The sequence below is a fragment of the Emydura macquarii genome, unplaced genomic scaffold (assembly GCF_026122565.2).
Source record: "Emydura macquarii macquarii isolate MOO-44397 ecotype Brisbane River unplaced genomic scaffold, CSIRO-AGI_Emac_v2 contig_968, whole genome shotgun sequence".
Taxonomy (NCBI): domain Eukaryota; kingdom Metazoa; phylum Chordata; order Testudines; family Chelidae; genus Emydura; species Emydura macquarii.
The window spans coordinates 13,903,384-13,922,381 of record NW_027131105.1 but is presented as its reverse complement, the minus strand read 5'-3'; the positions used below and the strand labels follow the sequence as shown (position 1 = coordinate 13,922,381).

At 41.0% G+C, this 18,998-nt stretch overlaps 1 protein-coding gene across 9 annotated transcripts in view; it reads left to right on the top strand.

Moving 5' to 3' along the window:
• Nucleotides 1-1,102: 1,102 nt before the first annotated feature.
• The window catches only part of KBTBD12 (kelch repeat and BTB domain containing 12), a 52,527-nt gene continuing 34,631 nt past the window's right edge, over nt 1,103-18,998 (top strand). For 7 of the 9 annotated variants that reach the window (XR_010918959.1, XM_067544276.1, XM_067544273.1 and 4 more), the window contains exons 1-4: nt 1,149-9,352; nt 10,682-11,867; nt 13,833-14,103; nt 17,817-17,967. Coding sequence is in view for 8 of the 9 variants with exons in the window: in XM_067544276.1 (XP_067400377.1) it covers nt 10,798-11,867; nt 13,833-14,103; nt 17,817-17,967 (1,492 nt within the window). In the remaining variant the exon portion in view is untranslated. Of the gene's footprint in view, nt 9,353-10,681; nt 11,868-13,832; nt 14,104-17,816; nt 17,968-18,998 lie in introns of those variants that run through there. The other 2 variants (XM_067544272.1, XM_067544277.1) reach the window with 2 other exon arrangements.

Sequence of the window (18,998 nt, the reverse complement as noted above, 5' to 3'; positions counted from 1 at the left end):
TCCTCTTGGATGCTGCAGAGATGTAAAGGCAGTGTCCATGATTCTGAGCTGTGACCAAGTAGAATGCAATGTAGCTTGGGGAGGGGTTACGGATTAAAAGATGGTGTTCACCACCTTTCTGGCTTCCTGAATTCTGTGGCATCTGGAGACCACTTTGATCTCTGGCCTAAGCTAGAATTACCTGAAGGGCCATTCCAGAAGCCAAAATAAGAGGAACAGAGAAGTGTTTTGGCCCCCTGCCCTTGACAAGCACTTGATGACAAGGATTGTGAGTAGGTGGCATAGAACTATAATGTGGACTCTGTGCCTTCCAGGGATTCTCCTATACTGGGGAATTTCCAAGGTAGTTGGAGTGGCACAAAGCAGGAGGAATGGAGTTGGAGGTGTGGGGGCAGAGTCAGGGACAATAGGCTTGAAGGAGTTCATACCTCTGAAATATAGGAACTGCAAAAGGCACCATAGAAATAAGAGAATATTTTGTACTGATAACACACTAAGGGCCAAATCTTGCCATCCATACTCAACAGGAGTGGTGCACATATATCTGAAGAAAATGTTTGGCTCTTAGAATTATAACTGGAACTCTCTCCTTTAATCCATCCCTACGGTAGGGCGAATCGTAGTCTAAATCCAAGTAAATGTGCTTGGCACAGTGGCATCCAAAACCCTTGGGTTTGGGATGGAATCCTATCCTATCAGAGCAAGAATAGAACCATGTTCTACTGTCGCCCCAGCCCACGTGGTTCCTTTGATGTGGGAGTGGAGAAAGGCGGGTGGATCTATTTGGGATGGATCTATAGACTTAGCTTCTGCCAGGGAGGAGGTGAAGTGGCAGCTGTCTCAGAGATCCCAATGTCTTCTTAATGGCTAAATATGGCTGATGACAAATCAGTGGAAGGAAAAGGGGTGGAGGGGAGACATCAGTGCCAGTCCAAGGCTTTTCACTTAGTCCTAATGTGCTCTGTATGTGACATTAATACAGTTCCCTCTCTCAATCAGGAACCCAGCCAGGCCTAATAATAGCTCCTGACTCCCTCTCTGTCCACATGAGGCTCTCAGATAAGCAGCAGCCATATGAGGTATATCTTTCACTCCAATCTCTTCCCCATCCCCTGTCTCTCACGCAGTCTCCCAGACATATGCAGAGCCAGAGGCGTCGGGGACAATAGGGAGAAAGGTAGATATATCCACTCCCATCTCTAGGCACAAGAGAGAAGGGGGTTTACTGCTAAGACTCACGTGCAGTGAGCAAGCGCCTCTGTGGGGCTGCTGTGGATTCTTGGGTGGTTTTTATAGTCATGGGCAGGTTTGAGGGGGCCCTGAAGGTCTTAAGGGGCCCCTTAGGGATATCAGAACTGGGGCCCATTGGCAGTTACATGGGGCACCCTGCCGACAGATAAATTGGGACCCTTTGCACTTGTTGGGCACCCCATGGGGGTGCTGAAACAGAAGTGCTCTCAATTCCAAATTGGGCCCTCTGTAGATTTCAAAATGGGCATATGGGACTCATTCCCCTGGATATCAATATGGGAACCCCTGAGAACTTCAAACCAGGAGTCTCTTTGTACCTATATGGGGTTTGCAGTGGCTGTGAAAACAGGGACTCCCTGCAGATGTAGAAACTTGAGAGTCCCAGTGCTGCACATAGCAATACAGGGACCTTTGCACTCTGCACAAATCTGACAACTACATGCAGTTCTAGCCCTGGTTCAGCAAGGGCTCCTGGAGAACCAGTTCCTCTGCTGGCTTAGGATTTTCATGTCCCTGGTTTGGCCTGGATGTGGAGTTCTGAATTTTTAGTGTGGGTGTGTCATTGTGAATTGCGGGGCTGTTACGAATTTAACCTGTATTATTGTGGGCTTTTAGATTTACTGCTACGTTGTTGCCATGGGATGCTGGGTTGTTACCGGTTTGGGGTTGGGGGTATAGCCCTACAGTGATATTTTGCCTGCTACTGACTGAAACTGAAACTAGGGAAAGTTATAGGAAAGGATAGATTCAAAGAAATTGCACAGTAACTAGTGAAATGCTGATGTCAAGGGATGAAGGTTCTACACTCAACAAGCTATTTGAATCTCACTGGTGATTGACCAGGAACGTTAACTCTTAGAACACTAGCATTTGCTAACCAAGTGACTGCTCTGGGTACTAAAGTTTCAAGTAACTATTGTCAATTATACGTCACAAGTTTTGCTGATTTAAAAAATGTAGGTGGAACTTAGTTTACACAAATTATGAAATTGCACATATTCTAATTGCAAAATGGTTCAAACAATTTATAAAGGCACAAACATAAATATTTCAAGCTTTTCTTTATTTTCTAGTATATCAAACATGTTTAGACAAACAAAAAGAGAAACTCGAGAACGTTGGAAGTTGGATTAAATAGCTAATGAAGCAAGTTTTAGAAAAATGGCCTTTTTTTCTGAACACAGTTTTGGGTGTGTAAAATATTTGTGCATGCCCTTTTTATGGACTATCACTTCTCTGTGCGAATGATAGCTTTTATATACAAAAAACCCATTTGCAGACTGCAATGCAAACTGAACAAAAATGGGTTTTGTGTGTGTTGATCCTGGTTACTCAGTAGTCCTGTTCATCTCTGCCAACTGGAAGATGTCATGCTACAGGGGTCAGAATAGCCAAGCAAGCAACTGAAGCTATGCTACGTCTGTAGGACAGTGGTCAAGCAACTCAAATCATACTGGGCCTCCAACAGTGTGTGTGAGACTTCTCTCATTTTCATGCACCACTGATTAGTGCCCAAAAACTGCCCACAGAGGAATTTGCTAGTGCTAAATTGCATGTGCACTAAGGGCTTGATCCAGTGTCCACTAAAGTCAATGGGAGTCTTTTCATTGACTTCACAGGGCTTTGGAGCAGGCTTGAATTAAGGTCAGGTTAAGGCATCATTGAAAAGGTAGCCCCCTTGGTCATTTCATTTCTAGTTTCTTTGATTTTTATGAATTTTTAACAGTTTCAAAAAAAAATATTCCTGATATTTGCTGAGATTGAATTGGTATTAATCTAACTACACTTCAGGGCTCTGTGCTGGCAATAAATGCAGCTCTCAGTGTCACATCTTTTCAGGATCACACACCACACAACCCCTTTGAAAAGTGATCAAAGCATCTTCAAGTGTCCTCTGGTCAAAGACACACCCAACAGATTTTGTAGCATTGTAAGATGCTGAAAAACCCATTGTTTGGTATCTCCACACACAAAGAGCAAAATGCTGCTAAATCCAAATTACATTTACTTTAGTTTAAGAGGGCAACAAATCAAAAAAACCAAAATGAAGTGTCCGTGAGAGAGCACAGTGTGTCTAGCCTCTGTAACGATCTGACCTGAATCTAACACAAAATGGCTGCCAGTCTCTGCTGACAGCAGTGTTAGCATTTTAAAGATACAGTACACACAAACAGGGTCATAATAGTTACATAGCTGTATACATGGCAGTAGGGAACACAAGGTTATGTATCCTGCTTGTCAGTAATGAGCCTGAGTTTTTTGCCGTGAAAGGTCTCAGGCATATCACTTGCACAATTAGGGTCACTGGGGAGTCTATCAAGAGTATGTCTATGTCTAGCAACAAGGTTTCTAGCAGAAGCCAGTCCATGTGTGGGGTGCATAAGAACTCACACTGCCTAGGATTAGGCTCCCCAGTGTCAGCCACAGGGTGAAAATAAATATTCATTAATGGGTTTGAAAGAGAAAATGAGTAAAATACATTCATTAAAATATTTTCACACTTTATGTTATGTGGATCAATCTCATCCCAAGGACAGAATTCTGTTTACAGTGTCCACAGCCTCAGAAAGGTTTAAAAGCTCATCACCCTAATCCTTTCCAGCCCAAACGCAACTCAGTGCAAATCACCTGGAACAGTGAACAGACATACTATTTATAGATCTATCCAGCTTCCACTGAAATCAATTGGAGTCCTTCCTCTCACTTCATTGGGACTTGGATCAGGCTCTATGGGCAAAATTTTGAAAAATGCCTGAGTGACTTAGGAGCCTACATCATATCAAAAGCCTAAATCACTTTTGAAAATGGGAGTTGGGCTCCTAAGTCATTTAAGTGTTTTAGAAAAATCTTACCCTACATGCCTATCATTTAGTATAATAGCCTGATAATTTCAAAAGGTTTACTAACTGGAAACAGTCATGGGACCCATTTATTTAGAAATAAATGATAGACACACAAAACTGTGTTCAGTAACATAGGGCTATCATGGTAAGCTATCTTTGCATCTAGTATCAGATGCACTGTAAAGAGACTTTTATCAAAGGGAATATTTTTGTGAAACATTTAAAATACCATTTACTATCTCAAATCATTTAGAAATATATTTTACTGTAAAAATCTTTGGAAAGTAGCTGCTCCTCTACTCAAAAGCTAAGTTTAAGGTCTTATATTTTTCGGGCAAGTGTGGATGGCAATGCTGATGTCTAAGCAGAGGAGGAAAGCGGGCGCTCTTTCTAGATATGAATGAGGTTTTCAAGTGCTACTGGGGAAATACAGAATCCTGAAGTCAGCACTTGATAGGAAAGTTAAAATTATCAGCACTTTTTGAATTCCCCAATATAATGAGATTTTAATCAGTTATTTTATATTTTTAAGAAAGCTTTAGAGATCTGTCAATCAGAATCATACCACAGTTTTACTTTTTTATTTAATTTTTCTTTAATAAATCTTACTTTAATTTTTATATAGAGAGAGCCTGATTGTCAGTTTTTGGCCTCTATTGGTGAGCACACAATTTCATTCAAGAACACACTTCTGGGTAACTAGCACCTGCCCATGCAGTTGAAAGATTTCAACATTTACATGCTCATGTATTTGTATTTTCACTCACAAAAGCCATGTGTAAGGAGGGGTTTTACACATGGAAATTCTGTCTGTGCTTTGCAGATGCTGGAAACTTTCAACTGCCCACGCAGTGTTAATACCTCAAAACTGCGCACAGATAGTGGAGGCTGGGTGGAGGTTCTATCAAAAGTAAAGCCCATTACTAACAATATCCAACTATAAAGGCAATACCGTAATATAATATTGGGATTCTAAACACAACGTTTATAATGTTATCACCCTGATATCGATTTACATCTCCCAGTGACTGTTAGCCAAGGTATAAATGTATATGTATTCAACATATTTTCTTCATAGCTCATTCAGAGCATAGAAAACACAAAGAATATGTAGGCAGAGGCCTCAGTTCTTGGTTTTGACTGAGCAGTGCTTGATACAGGACCCAAAGGAAGGTGGGACAAAGGAGGTTACCACTTTTGTATGCTCCAGATTCTAGAACTGGCCTGAAGGCTGTCATCTAATCTTCCACAAGGGTTTATTCTGGTAGCGGGGAACTGTTGGAGTGCAAAGGTAATCCAGCCACATCCCTTTCCCTCATCCATGCTGCCTGCGTAGGAGCTAAGAAGGAATGACATAGACTCACTATGCTGACTCTCCCCAACCCCACTTGAGAAATCTCTCTATACAATGGAAATTCTTGGAGGGTGTGGACAGCTCTGGTTTATTGGTTTATTGTGAGTGAAAATACAAATACATGAGCATGTAAATGTTAAAATCTTTCAACTGCATGGGCAGGTGCTAGTTACCCAGAAGGGTGTGGACAGCTCTGGTTTATTGTCTCTTTGCACTGGAGCCGAGCAAAGGGGGTCTAGTGGAACTTGGAATCAAGGACAGAGTATACTTACAGTAGGATAGCTAGAATTCAAGGTTCTGAGATCACAACTGTATATTTATTTATGTTTCTAACTGCTCATGCAGCACCTTGAGTCTTGGAGAGGCTTTAGTTTCTGCATAATGTTATGTGTTTTTATTATTAATAAGATGCACTATATAAAGAAGAATATTAAATTAGACTAACAAAACAGGTAAAAAAATTAAAGGTAGCAGACCAGACCAGAAGGTAAATCAGCAATGTTGCTCTGAAATAAGGTAAGATTTGCAATTGGATCACAACCAAAAAATATGAAAACAGGAAACAAGATTATAAGAACATTTCAGGCGTCTGGTGACATTACAAAGCACTCAAGCTTGTACTGGAGGTTTTATAACGACATCCAAGCCCCTTGACATAAATACAGCGTCTCACTGCAATTTACATTTGTGTCCCATTTATCTTCTCCTTAATATAAAAGTACCATCTTTTCCCTTTATAAAGCAGAGCAGAGAGCAGAGCAGTACCATTTTATTATTATCCTTTCCAATCGTGTAAGTGAGAGTAGTAATGTCTTCCAATTACCTCACCTAAATGAAATGTTAAACCAAAAGGAGAGGAGAGAAATGGCTTTTGTAGCTGAAGCATAGGAGTGAAATCCTGTGCCCACTGAAGTTAATGGAAGGATTTCACCCCTGGGTTTTATTCCTGGTTTGTCTTCAATCTTCCTCAATAAACTTTCAGTTCTTTTGCCACAGTTTCCTCATCTAGAGAATGGGGAAAAGATACCTACCTCACAAAGGGATTGCAAGATTTCATTCAGTAATGTTTGTGGAAGTGCTTTAAGATCTTTGAATAGAGGAGGCTAAAGAAATGCACAGTTCTTATGAAGAGAGATAAATATTATAACTTCAGATCTTTAAAGCGTTAACTGCAGTTAAGGTTGGAGTAGTTTTCGTCCTTCTTCATAACTAAGTATAAAAAAAGGACAACTCCTACTTAAAAAGTCATTTGCTATTCAATTTAAGGCCCTATCAATCCTACAAGCCCTCCATGGGCAGAACTCCCAGTGAAGTCAAGTATATAAAAGGTTATTGCAAGGACGAGGGAGAAAAATTGTTCTCTTTAGCTTCTGAGGATAGGACAAGAAGCAATGTGCTTAAACTGCAGCAAGGGCAATTTAGATTGGACATTAGGAAAAGCTTCCTGTCAGGATAGCCAAGCACTAGAATAAATTGCCTAGAGAGGTTGTGGAATCTCCTTAGACAAACCCTTATCAGGGATGATCTAGATAATACTTAGTCCTGCCTTGAGTGCAGGGGACTGGACTAGAGATCTTTCAAGGTCCCTTCCAATCTTATGATTCTGTAAGTCAGCTACCGGATCAGTAGCGTAATGGGTTCTCAAATATTCAATTTCAATGTAGACAGCAAAAACCGGCTACTCTGTCACCTTTTACAACCACAGGGCCCAGTCCTGAGGCCCTTTTTCATTCTGCATGAAGTCTTTACTTGAGCAAAACTCTCATTTTCTTTCACTGAGTACAAACTGAGTCATAAGATCAGAACCTCAGAGAGACTCTGAAGTTATGTTTTGTTTTCCAGACACGTTTTTAAAATGTGGTAATAATCCTGATTCATTGCTCAAATTTGTTGTGTTGAGTTCAAGACTGGAAAGAATTGATAAAGTCAAAGAAATGCTATTCTTTAAATGTGTCTGACTTTTACTGTAGGCTCAGTGTAAGAAATCCACACAACTTGCAAAAACAGCATGATAACTAGTTATGCAAACATCTTAACAACTGAAAGCACAGTCCTGAGGCTGGTATTGTAGATGCACAATCCTTCCTCACATGGGAGATAATTATTATTTCTAAACTTTGAAACTATAGAGCGATGTGCAGTCTGCCGTGAGGATCCCCGTAGTAAAGTTTTTGACAATATCATACATTTACATTATTCATGTTGATCAACTCTTTTTTTGTTTTTGTTTTTTTGCATACTGAGAACCTGATCTTCCTTGTTCATAATGTTATTTATTTACATAGTGCTATGAAGTGTTTGCAGGATTGTGGATCAGGTTTGTAACCATTTTTATAATAGCTTTCAAACATGGTTATACCATGGCTTTAAGGCCTGTCTACAAATCACTTACCCTGTGACGTGATTCCTTAACACAGTTCTGTAAAAATACTGTCTCATTATTACACTACAAAAAGCGTGTTAAAATCCTGATGCCTCTAGACCTGACAGATACATGTGCATTGACACAGACAGATTTAAATGGCCTCATTCTGCTCTCACACCGGTTTTAAATCAGTGCATCTCCAAGTCCAATAGCTTGTTAAACTGAATTGGGGAGGTTGTGGGCACAAAGAAAAAGACAACAAAACCACAATGTCCTTCACATTTTTCCCATTGGATAAACATAAAGATACAATATGTCAATAAAATTCAGTTAAAACATCATCTGGAGCCACTGTAGATGAGACCAAATCTTTTTAAACTATGTCACTGAACTACATAATGGCCTTCTGAAAGGCTGTAGCACACAGTTTAGAAACATGGGCCAAATTTCTCCCTCATATATCCTGGTGCAAATCAGTAGTAAATGGAGTTACTCAGTTCCTTCCCAACAACACTACCAGACCACATTATTTAAGTTAATAACCATGCTGGGAGGAATGGCCGTGTTTTAACAGGGTTCTCCGGCATGGTAAATGTCATAGTGCAGGCAGATGGGACTGTATTTTTAAACACTTTGGAGAAGTGGAAGCCCTCAGATGTGATGGTGATGGGACCAGGTAAGTAGGTAGATAGAACCTAAATCTCTCCCTTCAGACTTCTTCCTTCTGCTTTCCCTCCACTGGTTATGGTGTTCTTCCTCCCCCCCACAGCACACCATTCTCAGATCCAACCCTATGTATCCCCAGGGGGGCTCTCCCCACTTCCTGCAGCCTTTCCCTAGCTCACCTGGGGTCCTCCTCCCTTCCCTTGCCATGCGAGCACCAGGTCTGAAGCTGCCTCTCCTCAGTGACATCTTCTCTGCCTGCCCCACTCTTCTCCTCCAATCCACAGAGAAGGCTGCCAGGCCAGCAGGGGGAGAGGCAGGGAGGTATCTGCTACTGCACCAAGTAGGCGTAGGCTCATGGCTGTCCCTGCTAGTGGGAGGACAGAAGTGCAGGGATGTTCTGCATGCTAGGAGCTGATCCTGGAGATGCAGTGGGGGACAAATGGGTAGGTGGTGCCACCCAATGTCTGCCCATTGCCCTGTGTTACTCCACTGACTTAAGTGGAATTATTCCTGATTGACCCCAGTTTGAGCAGAGAATCAGTTCTGTTGTGTAAGCAGGCCCTTTATATGGACTCCGTGGGCTTGAATCTCTACTACCTTCCCTTACGTACCACGGGTGTAAAATGGTAGTGAATCTGAATTCTTCACTCACTTGCATTGGTGGTCATGTTTTACACCTGCTGCAGAGAAGTGTAAATGACTATACAAAGTGTGAAGCAATGAAGAATCAAGCCCACTGTTGTTCTCTTATTAGCCTTGTGGGCCCATTTTCTGCAGTCCTTACCCAGACAAAACTCCTGCTGAAATCTTTAAGGAACACTGAAGTGTGCCACAGATGGACTACATGATTTCAAAATGATCAAGCTGTCTGAGGTAAGAGAGATGAACTATAAGGTGACATTCAGCATCTACGCAGCGGACTGCTTTTCATTAGCTGTGTCTGTGTGAGCTGAAGCTTGAAGGCCTGATCCAAAGCTTATTACAGTCATTGAGAATCTTTCCATTTACTTTAATAGACTTTGGATCGGGCCCTGAGAGAGGTAACAGCAGGGAGCCACAAAAGAGCACTCTGAAAGGGAGGTTTGGGGTTTCTTTGACTGACACGAAAATTGAGGGGAGAAAAGGGAAAAACGACTGAACCCCAAAGATCATTTGACGTGCTCTTTGTCTTGGAGCTTGGAAGTGTCATTCTTGTTATTTGCCAATGTAAGTTCACTGAAATCAGGCCCTTTGTAGTTAATTTTTTTATCTGTGACTTGTCAGGAAAAAGGGAAAGAAACTTTGAGCCAAATGGTAGAGATTAAAATTACAGTCGTTGAAAGTATGTTTTTTCTCTTGGAGTTTTATCACATCTAAAACTAGTCAAGGAAGCAAAATACTTTAATTAGATATCAACTCTGCATTAATTGCACTGGCAGAACTCCCACTGGATTGCAGAGTTTGCAATCCAAACATTAGGAAGGCCTGAAAGTGATTCTCAATTGACTATAAACAAAAGCGAAACTGACCAGTTGATACTCAGTGTCCAGGCTGAAATAAATGCAAAAGATAAAGGTGACAAGTAAATTTTAAATTTATTTCAATTTTAATAATCTGAGGGGTAAAGCCTATTTATCACATAAATAAGGCCAATAATATATATATCTGACTTTTAACCTGACAGCATATGTCAAAATAGGCTCAACTGATGAATGTCAATACCAATAAATGATTTTTAGGCTAAGCAGAAACACAAGACCTGATTTTCAGTAACAGGTACATAAAATCAGTCAGAGTTTTGATTGAGTGAGGCCTGGAGGATTTGTCCCTGTAATATTAGTTCCAGATGGGATGTAATCTTTAGTATCGGATCTCTCTAAATAATAGTATTTGTTGGAATGCATTAAGTCATTAGAACATTACTATAATGCAATATTTTTTTCTATTAACGAGTCAGAATATTAAAATATGTATCAATTGTAGATGCAAAATTAAAACTATATTTCATTTGTTCAGGCATCAAAAGTGAGAGTGAAAAAAAAAATATTCCTCATTTTGTAATCAAGCTCAGTTTAAAAATGAAACTGTTATACCTGCTGAAGTAGGTATTAATGTTTTTAATCTGCCTTCTAGAAATGCTTACTATCATTAGGATTTCACAGCAAACTTTAATTGTCAGAGGATTTATTCTTATAAGAAAATTATCTGCTTTCCTTCCCCCAGAAATATTTTATGATGAAGGCATATCACTTTGAGAGCAATCAGACATGCAAATAGCCCTTCCAAAAATCAAGCAAGTTCTCGAGGAGTTTTAAAAATAGAAAATTTGGCGTTTTATCATGGATCACAAGACAGAAGGGAAAAGGAAGCAGCGACATAGCTTGACTTTACTGGATCAATTAAACAGCATGAAAGAATTAACAGAAATGATTGATGTGGCCCTTGTAGCAGAAGGTGAGACGTTCCCCTGCCATAAACTGATATTGGCTGCTTTCAGTCCCTATTTCAAAGCCATGTTCACCTGTGGCTTGCTTGAGTGCACCCAAAGAGAAGTGGTGCTCCATGACATCTCAGCAGAAAGTGTGTCCATAATACTCAACTACATGTACAGTGCAGATTTGCATCTCACTAATTTCAATGTGCAAAATGTTGCTGTTGCTGCATTTTTTATGCAGATGGAAGACGTTTTCAGTGTGTGTCAGAAATACATGATGAACCATATGGATGCTTCTAACTGTGTGGGGATCTTCTATTTTGCAACGCACATTGGAGCAGAAGAATTGTCGGATCAAGCCAGGCAATATTTGTATCAGCACTTTGCTGAGGTGAGTTTGCATGAAGAAATATTAGAAATTGAAGCACAGCAATTGCTGAGTCTCATAAAATCAGATGATCTGAATGTATCCCGGGAGGAGAACATTTTGGACTTGGTGCTCAGATGGGTGAACCATAGCAGAAAATCACGTGTTGAGCACCTTATTGAACTTCTGAAGCAAGTGAGACTGGAACTTGTAAACCCTTCTTTCCTAGTGGAAGCTCAGAAAAGGAACACGGTGCTTCTGTCTAATTCAGAATGTCTTGATATGATTGATGGAGCATTAGAAACTATAAAGAAATCCAAACACCCCTCTCTCAGTCTTCGCTATGGCATGGAGACCACCAATCTTCTACTTTGCATCGGCAATAATTCTCTGGGTATTCGATCAAGACATGGTAGCTATGCAGATGCCAGTTTTTGTTATGCTCCTGCAACACAAAAAACTTACTTCATTTCCTCTCCGAAGTACGGTGAGGGATTAGGATGTGTGTGTGCCGGTGTTGTCACTGAGAACAACGATATTATTGTGGCAGGGGAGGCCAGTGCTGCCAAAATGTCTAGACAAAAGACCAAGAACATTGAAATTTATAGGTGTGTATTCTTAAACGGGAGGAAAAAATGAATAATTGTTTTTAAAGTTTAAATTATAAATAATGTTCCTGGAACAGAAAAAGACCACTAGAGAAAACGTTTTTCTCTCCATATGTTTGTATACAGATTTCAGTTACCCAACGCAATTTGTTACGGAGGACAATCCTTCCTTCTCCATGAAACACTGAAGCATCTCCTTCTATATTTAGGGCCAAATCTTGACCCTTTTACTCATACGAGAAGGCCCATTGACTAAGGCTATGTCTACACCAACGGTTCCCAACCTGGGGTGCATGACCCCCTTGGGGGGACACCAAAGATTACAGGGGGCCCATGAGGCTTCAGTAATATTGAGGTTATTTAGCCCCTCCCCAAGCGCCGTGCTGGGCACAGCAGCCTCAAGCTCTGCGATAGCCGGAGCACCAGCCGGGCACCCATCCGGAGCAAAGAAGCAGGCCCCCCTCCCCACCCTGAGGGAGCAGCAGCCCCAAGCTCCACTTCGGCTGGAGCAGAGGAGCAGCTCCCCCCGAGTCCCAACCTAGCCAGGCACCCGGCTGGAGAGGAGCAGCCCCACGCTGGTGGAGGCCTAGAGCAGCCCTGACCAACCCACCAGCACCCGCCTCCATTACCCTCAGTCCACGAGGGACGGGAAGAGGTGGGGTCACATGGGGCATGCGGTGGCGGCTGTGCCAGGGAAGGCTTAGCTTCGTACTCAGTAAGAGTAATTATTATTATTATTTATGTAATTTAGTGTTGTTATTATTATTATCATTATATGCATTTATAGGGGTTATATGTGTTTATGGCTGGTGAGGGGGTGGGTCAGGGCATATGCATGTTTTACCTAGTGTTAACTAATGGGGCTTTCACTCAAAAAGGTTGGGAACCACTGATACTACTGCCTATGTCGGCAAAATGTATGTTGCTCAGGGGTGTGAATATTCCACCCCCTGAGTGACACAAGTTACACCAACATAAACGCTGGTGTGCACAGCGCTGTGTCGGCAGGAGCGCTGCTGCTGCTGACATAGCTTAGGCCACTCACGGAGGTGGGTTTTTTAATGCTGATGGGAGAGCTTTCTCCCGTCAGCATAGAGCTTCTTCGCCAGATGCACTGTAGCAGCGCAGCTGGGTCAGTACAGCTACGCCACTGTAGTGCTGTACGTCTAGACATACTCATAGATGGAATCTTTATTTTTGTAAAGTGATCTGAATTTGGTCCTAAATCTCTTTCTGCACACCTCATATTCCCCTAACCCAAAGGTCACCTGTTTGTTAGTATTTTCTTTCCTGGATCATTCCTCCAGGTCAATTATTTTATACTGGTGCTGATGTCTGAGATGTGGAAATTAATGGATGGGTTTGGTCATGCATAAATCTACATCCAACTTTAACTAGACCATTCTGATGATTCATGGGAGCTAAAATGTAATAAATAATAATAATAATAATTAATAATAATAATCTTGAAGCCTTCACTCTGTTTTTACTCAGTCCTCACTCAGACAAATCCACATTAAGGAACATGGGTGCTTTGCCAGAATCAAGACTGACTAAAAACTGAGGCTAACATCTGCCTAAATGGAGGCACATAAATAAATGTGACCTTCGTTTCAGAGGTGCTACTTCAGCTCCCACTGAGTGTAGTGGAAGTTGTGAGTATTCAGCACAAGCAAAATAAAGACACTTTAATTATGGTCAATATTTTCAAATTTGGATGCCTAAAATTAGGTTCCTAAATCCATACTAAAAGCCTGATATTGCAAACGCTTGTGCATGTGAGTAATTTAATGCACATGACTAATCCCACTGAGTTCAAGGCTAAAAACTTTTCTTCTCTGTTGACAAGAGAGAGAACTTCTGTTGTCACTGTAACATCATCTGAAACTGGAGAAGGGAGATTTAACTACAAAATTGATATAATCTTATCAGAACCACAGTTTCTAATTTTGGATTTTCCTACAGGTACCACAGTAAAGGAAACCAGTTTTGGAAAAGTTTGTGCACTGCTCAGTTTCGTGAACTCTATGCGTTGGGCACTATTCATAATGATCTGTATGTCATAGGAGGGCAAATGAAACTGAAAAACCAATATCTGGTCACAAACTGTGTTGAGAAGTATTCCATGGAACAAGATAGCTGGAGAAACATGGCACCTCTTCCAGTGCAACTGGCCTGCCATGCCGTGGTAACAGTAAATAATAAACTCTATGTGATGGGAGGCTGGACACCACAGGTAAAGAAGTTTTCTAATTATTTTGTTATATAGGAGCTAGCTAATATGTCTTATGTGCAGCATAACTCTTCTTGCATAGTTAAAAATACCTCAGTTGTAAGCAAAAAATAAATTGCACTCACTCCTCTCACATATTGAATGGAAAACTCAAACAGGCCAAGGGGAAATAATGTCCATGATATATGATCTTCAATTGATATGCTACCTTTAATAAAGACATTTGCTTCAAAGGGAAATTTCTCAGTGAGCAAAAATTAAAAATGTATCCTGTCTAAACACAATGTCACACACCTTATGTGTTTAAATAGTCCTGGGGTAAATCCTGAAGTCCTTACTCAGTTTTTAATCCAGCAAAACATTAATTAAAAAGAAATCATGGTGATGATGATACTTGGCTCTTGCCCACTAATTAATAATCGTCTTCTATAACTTTTCTATCAGCAGCAAATAGTTGTGTTTAAATAAGAGACACAACAAATCCTGCATCTTGGCAGGGGGTTAGACTAGATGACCCTTATGGTCCCTTCTAACCTTATGGTTCTATGATTCTACGACATGGGCCCATACTGGAATCCAAAATCCAACCCCTATGAACTCTGGTAAATTTCAGGTCCGAATCCATATACAAACTTCTCAGCTCAGCTCCATTTCTTGGGAAATGTTTTCAGTTTATAATTGTTTGTTTTTTTGACAAAAAGCCAAAACTTTCAGTGGAAAAGCAGATGCTTTTCACCAAAAAATTAGTGTTCTCACAAGTGCAATTTTTCACCAAAGAAATTTGTTAAACTTTATTTGGGACATTCGTATTATGTGTTGTTGACTGTAAGATATTAAAAATATGATCACATCGTTAGTTTGGAACCACTTTTTAGACATAAATCTTTAAAAATTTAAGACTTAAACATGTTCAGCAAACACAATTTGCATCTGTTAAGATATTCTCAGTATGGAAATCCCCTAGGAGGCAACTAAGAATGATCATAGAGTAGGTCTCACACTGAAATTGAGCAAAGACACTCTCTTTTTAAAAATAATTAAAATACAAGAACATACTTAACGTGGAAATAATATAGCTGTAAAAAGCTCAAGCTGGGTGGTTTGTTATATAATAAAGATAGACGTTAAGGTAGACACTCAGCTTTTGTCTAGCTTGATAATTCTCTAAAACTAGGGGAGAAAAATGGCTGAGAAGCTATTGTCCTGAATATTGAGCCAAGACTAGTAAAAATAAGGCACCTGGGAACTGATATCTGCCAACTAGCACTTTCTGTGACAATTCACGAGTTTGTGTCTATGCATAAAATTGTTTGGGATAAGCAGTTTAGCATTAACTGATAAGGAGTTACGTAAGAATCTACCTGCACAGGTCAGAATGTGTTAGCCACAGTGGTGAAATAAAGATTGTAAGACCAACAATACAGTGATAGTATTTTCAGTATTAGTACTCCCCTCTCAGGCACTAAGGGTTTATATGTATGATATTGTGAAATGAGCAGTATGAAAGCATATTGATGTTCCTCAGGTCAGGGGTAATCTTTCTATTTGTGCAGCACCGAGCACTCAATCTGTCAGCCTTAACAAACATTATTGATATAACATTGCTAAGAGTGTCATAAGCATACATGTCAACTTAGAGAACATAGACAAAGACACATGCCCTCCCCACTGAGACCTTATAAATGAATTAAGACAAGATAAACTCAAGACAGGACATATAACAACAGCTCAGGAGAAGGAGATCCTGACTCACCATAGCATTACTCCAGTTCTGCCCTGGTGTAACTGCACTGACATCAGAGGGCGTTAATCAGGCCTCAGGAACTGGGGGGTTGTTAATAATGTGAAGGAAAGAGGGATTTTCTGAATGGGTACTGTCAGAGGGTAGTGATCACTCTGAAGGGGTCAGGGGCTCAGCCTACCTCTGACAGGCTCCACAAGGGGGAACTGAGGCAGGCCAGATTCACCTGGGCCTAATTACTTCACTGAATAACTGGGAGGCAGTTAATTAGGCAGGGAAGCACCTGGGCATGATAAAAGGAAACTACTCCCATTGTGGGTGGGCTAGAGAATAGAGGCTCCTGGGGAAAGGAACTATCCCCACAAGGAGAAAGCTCTCAAGAGGAGCCTGTTGAGGGGACTCACTAGGAAAGGAAATTAAGAAGAATGTTCCTCGGTGAGAGAGGCTCCAAAGGGAGGAGCTATGAATGCCAAGGCTCAGTGGATGTTGGCCCCTGTGGAGGGGCTTCATCAGGTAGCAATAGAAGTCCCAGATCAGAAGAACTTTAGGCTGTTCTGAGGAAGGGGGGGTGGGGGGGGTCATAGTTTGACCTTTGTGGGGATATGGACTCAAAAGTAGAGATCCTTATCCAGCCAATGACAAAAGGCCCTGGCTCCAGAAGAGGGTTCTGGTCAAGAGGGCCTTGCTGGTAAGGGACCTGGCCATTAGGGGTTGATGTGCTAAAATTAACTCAACCCCCTTCCTCTCCCCCTCCAGCTAGAGATGCTGATGTGGAGGCCTATTTGTATCCTGCTCCACCTTGGGGTAAATAAACTAAACCCCGGCAGGGGCACTGTTCAATACACATATGTCTTGTTGAAAACCCACTGGGAAAACAGAGGCAGAGATGTAACTGCAATGCTGTACTGGGCAGCAAGTGGATGCTCCAGGTGTGAGGGCCCCCATCACAGGCAGGTTTTCGTGGTGGCTGATGCGGGCAGTGAGATGGATGTAGACTCTGGGGGCAGAGTGGAAAAAAGTGTGAAGTTGAGTGTTCCGTACACAAAGAGCAAAGCATGCACATTCTGTGTAAATTACTTTCATTATCTAGGCTTTTATTCCTTGCCCATTGCCAGGGTGTCAGAGTGCCTTTACACTAAGGGAAACAACAAGCAAAAAAGAACAAAATTAACAACCCAGAGTATGCGTGTGCGCTCTCTCTCTCTCTCTCTCACTCATTAAGATGGCTGATCTTGAAATACTTCAGAGCCCTTCCCTACAGCAGACTGCTTACGTTTAAAGGTGCCGTACTCTGAAAACATAATGATAGCTGTCAACTTGACACCAAGAGAAGGAGAAAATGGGGAGGAAGACTGGGATGAAGAGGGGAAGCAGAAATGGGTCTAGGAGGAGTATAATGGGAGCAAAGATGTAGCTGGAAGCCAGGAATTTATTATTAAAACTGTTAAATGGAAAGATTTAGCAATTGTGCAACTTTAATATATTTAAGTTGATTAAATAAACGTGTTAATTCAGAACATGTATTGTATCTAAAGAGGACCTTAGAGCAGCCTTTGAAGTACCTAATCAAAACTCATGGTACAGCATGAATAACAAAGCAAACAGAAATTCATTCTTCAGGAGGAAAGGAATGTTATTGAAAAAAGGTTTTGACTTATTCTTAGGGCTTCATAGAGGCCTTGTAAAAGAGCTATATTCTGTCAGAACTGTGTCCATAGATGTTTTGTTATTACCCAAATCCTCAGCTTTTTTGCTATAGAATATAAATGCACTGTTATTCATCTGCCTTCTACAATGTACTTCCAGCCACAAGGCATGGGTACTGTTAAATCGTAGTGAGTATGAATCACTTCACAGTTATAATTGATGCGTTTGTTATTTATCTGCTCAGCTGTCTGCTGTGATTAATTGGACGCAGGCATGTCCAGAGGGCTCCAAATGTTCTATTATTATATGGCTGTCATATTTCATACAGATGGATCTCCCTGACGATGAGCTGGATCGATTAAGTAACAGAATGTTGCAGTATGACCCAGGCCAAGACAAATGGACAGAGTGTGCACCAATGAAGTACTCCAAATACCGTTTCAGCACAGCTGTAGTCAACAGTGAAATTTATGTCTTGGGTAAGAGGAAACAGATTTTTAACAGATAGCATAACCACTTTTTATTTTTTCCAGCAATTTGCCTCTGTGAAATGAAAGATTGCACCCTTTGTTTTGAATTATAGGGCAAAGTACCAAACGGACTGAGTTGTTTTTTTTTTTTCATAATTTCTTGTATTCTTAAATTCAGCTAGATGAAGTTTAAATGAAAGTTTATTGCTCTGGCTTAATATAATTTCTTTAACACCTTCCATCTGAGAATCATAGAATCATAGAAGATTAGGGTTGGAAGGGACCTCAGGAGGTCATCTAGTCCAACCCCCTGCTCAAAACATTGCTCCTAGTTCTGTCATCTACTACCACTGAGAACAGTTTAGCGCCATCCTCCCTGGAACCCCTTTCAGGTAGTTAAAGGCTGCTATCAAATCCTCCCTCATTCTTCTCATCTGCCGACTGAACAAGTCTAGTTCCCTCAGCCTCTCCTCATAAGTCATGTGCTCCAGCCTCTCAATCATTTTTGTTACCCTTCTCTGAATTCTTTCCAATTTGTCTATATTCATTCTGTAGTGGGGGGCCTAAAATTGGCCACAATACTCCAAATGTGGCCTCAATATTAATGAGTTAAGCTTCAAAACACAGCCCTTTTGAGGAGGGAAGTATCATTACTACCATTTTCCAGCTGAAGTACAGAAAGATGAAATAACTTGCCCAAGGTCCCATAAGAGGTCCCATAAGAGATCTTGCAGAGGAGGGACTACACCCCAGCTCTTCCAGTGTCATGCCTTAACCTCAAGATCATCCTTTTAAAAAATGTTGGGTCCATTCCAACTTTCATTGAAGTAAATAGGAACACTACTATTCATTCTATGATACTATCAAACATCTTGGAAAATAGAGATGAACAAGAATGAAGAGAAGATAATGGTTTAATGCAGAAAAAGAACAAAGGAGGCAGAGGGAATGGCACAGGAAAAAAAGCAGGAAAAATAGGTAACTTGGAAGGGGAGTAGACAGCAGAAAGGGGAGTAGGTGGAAATGACAATAGAATTATA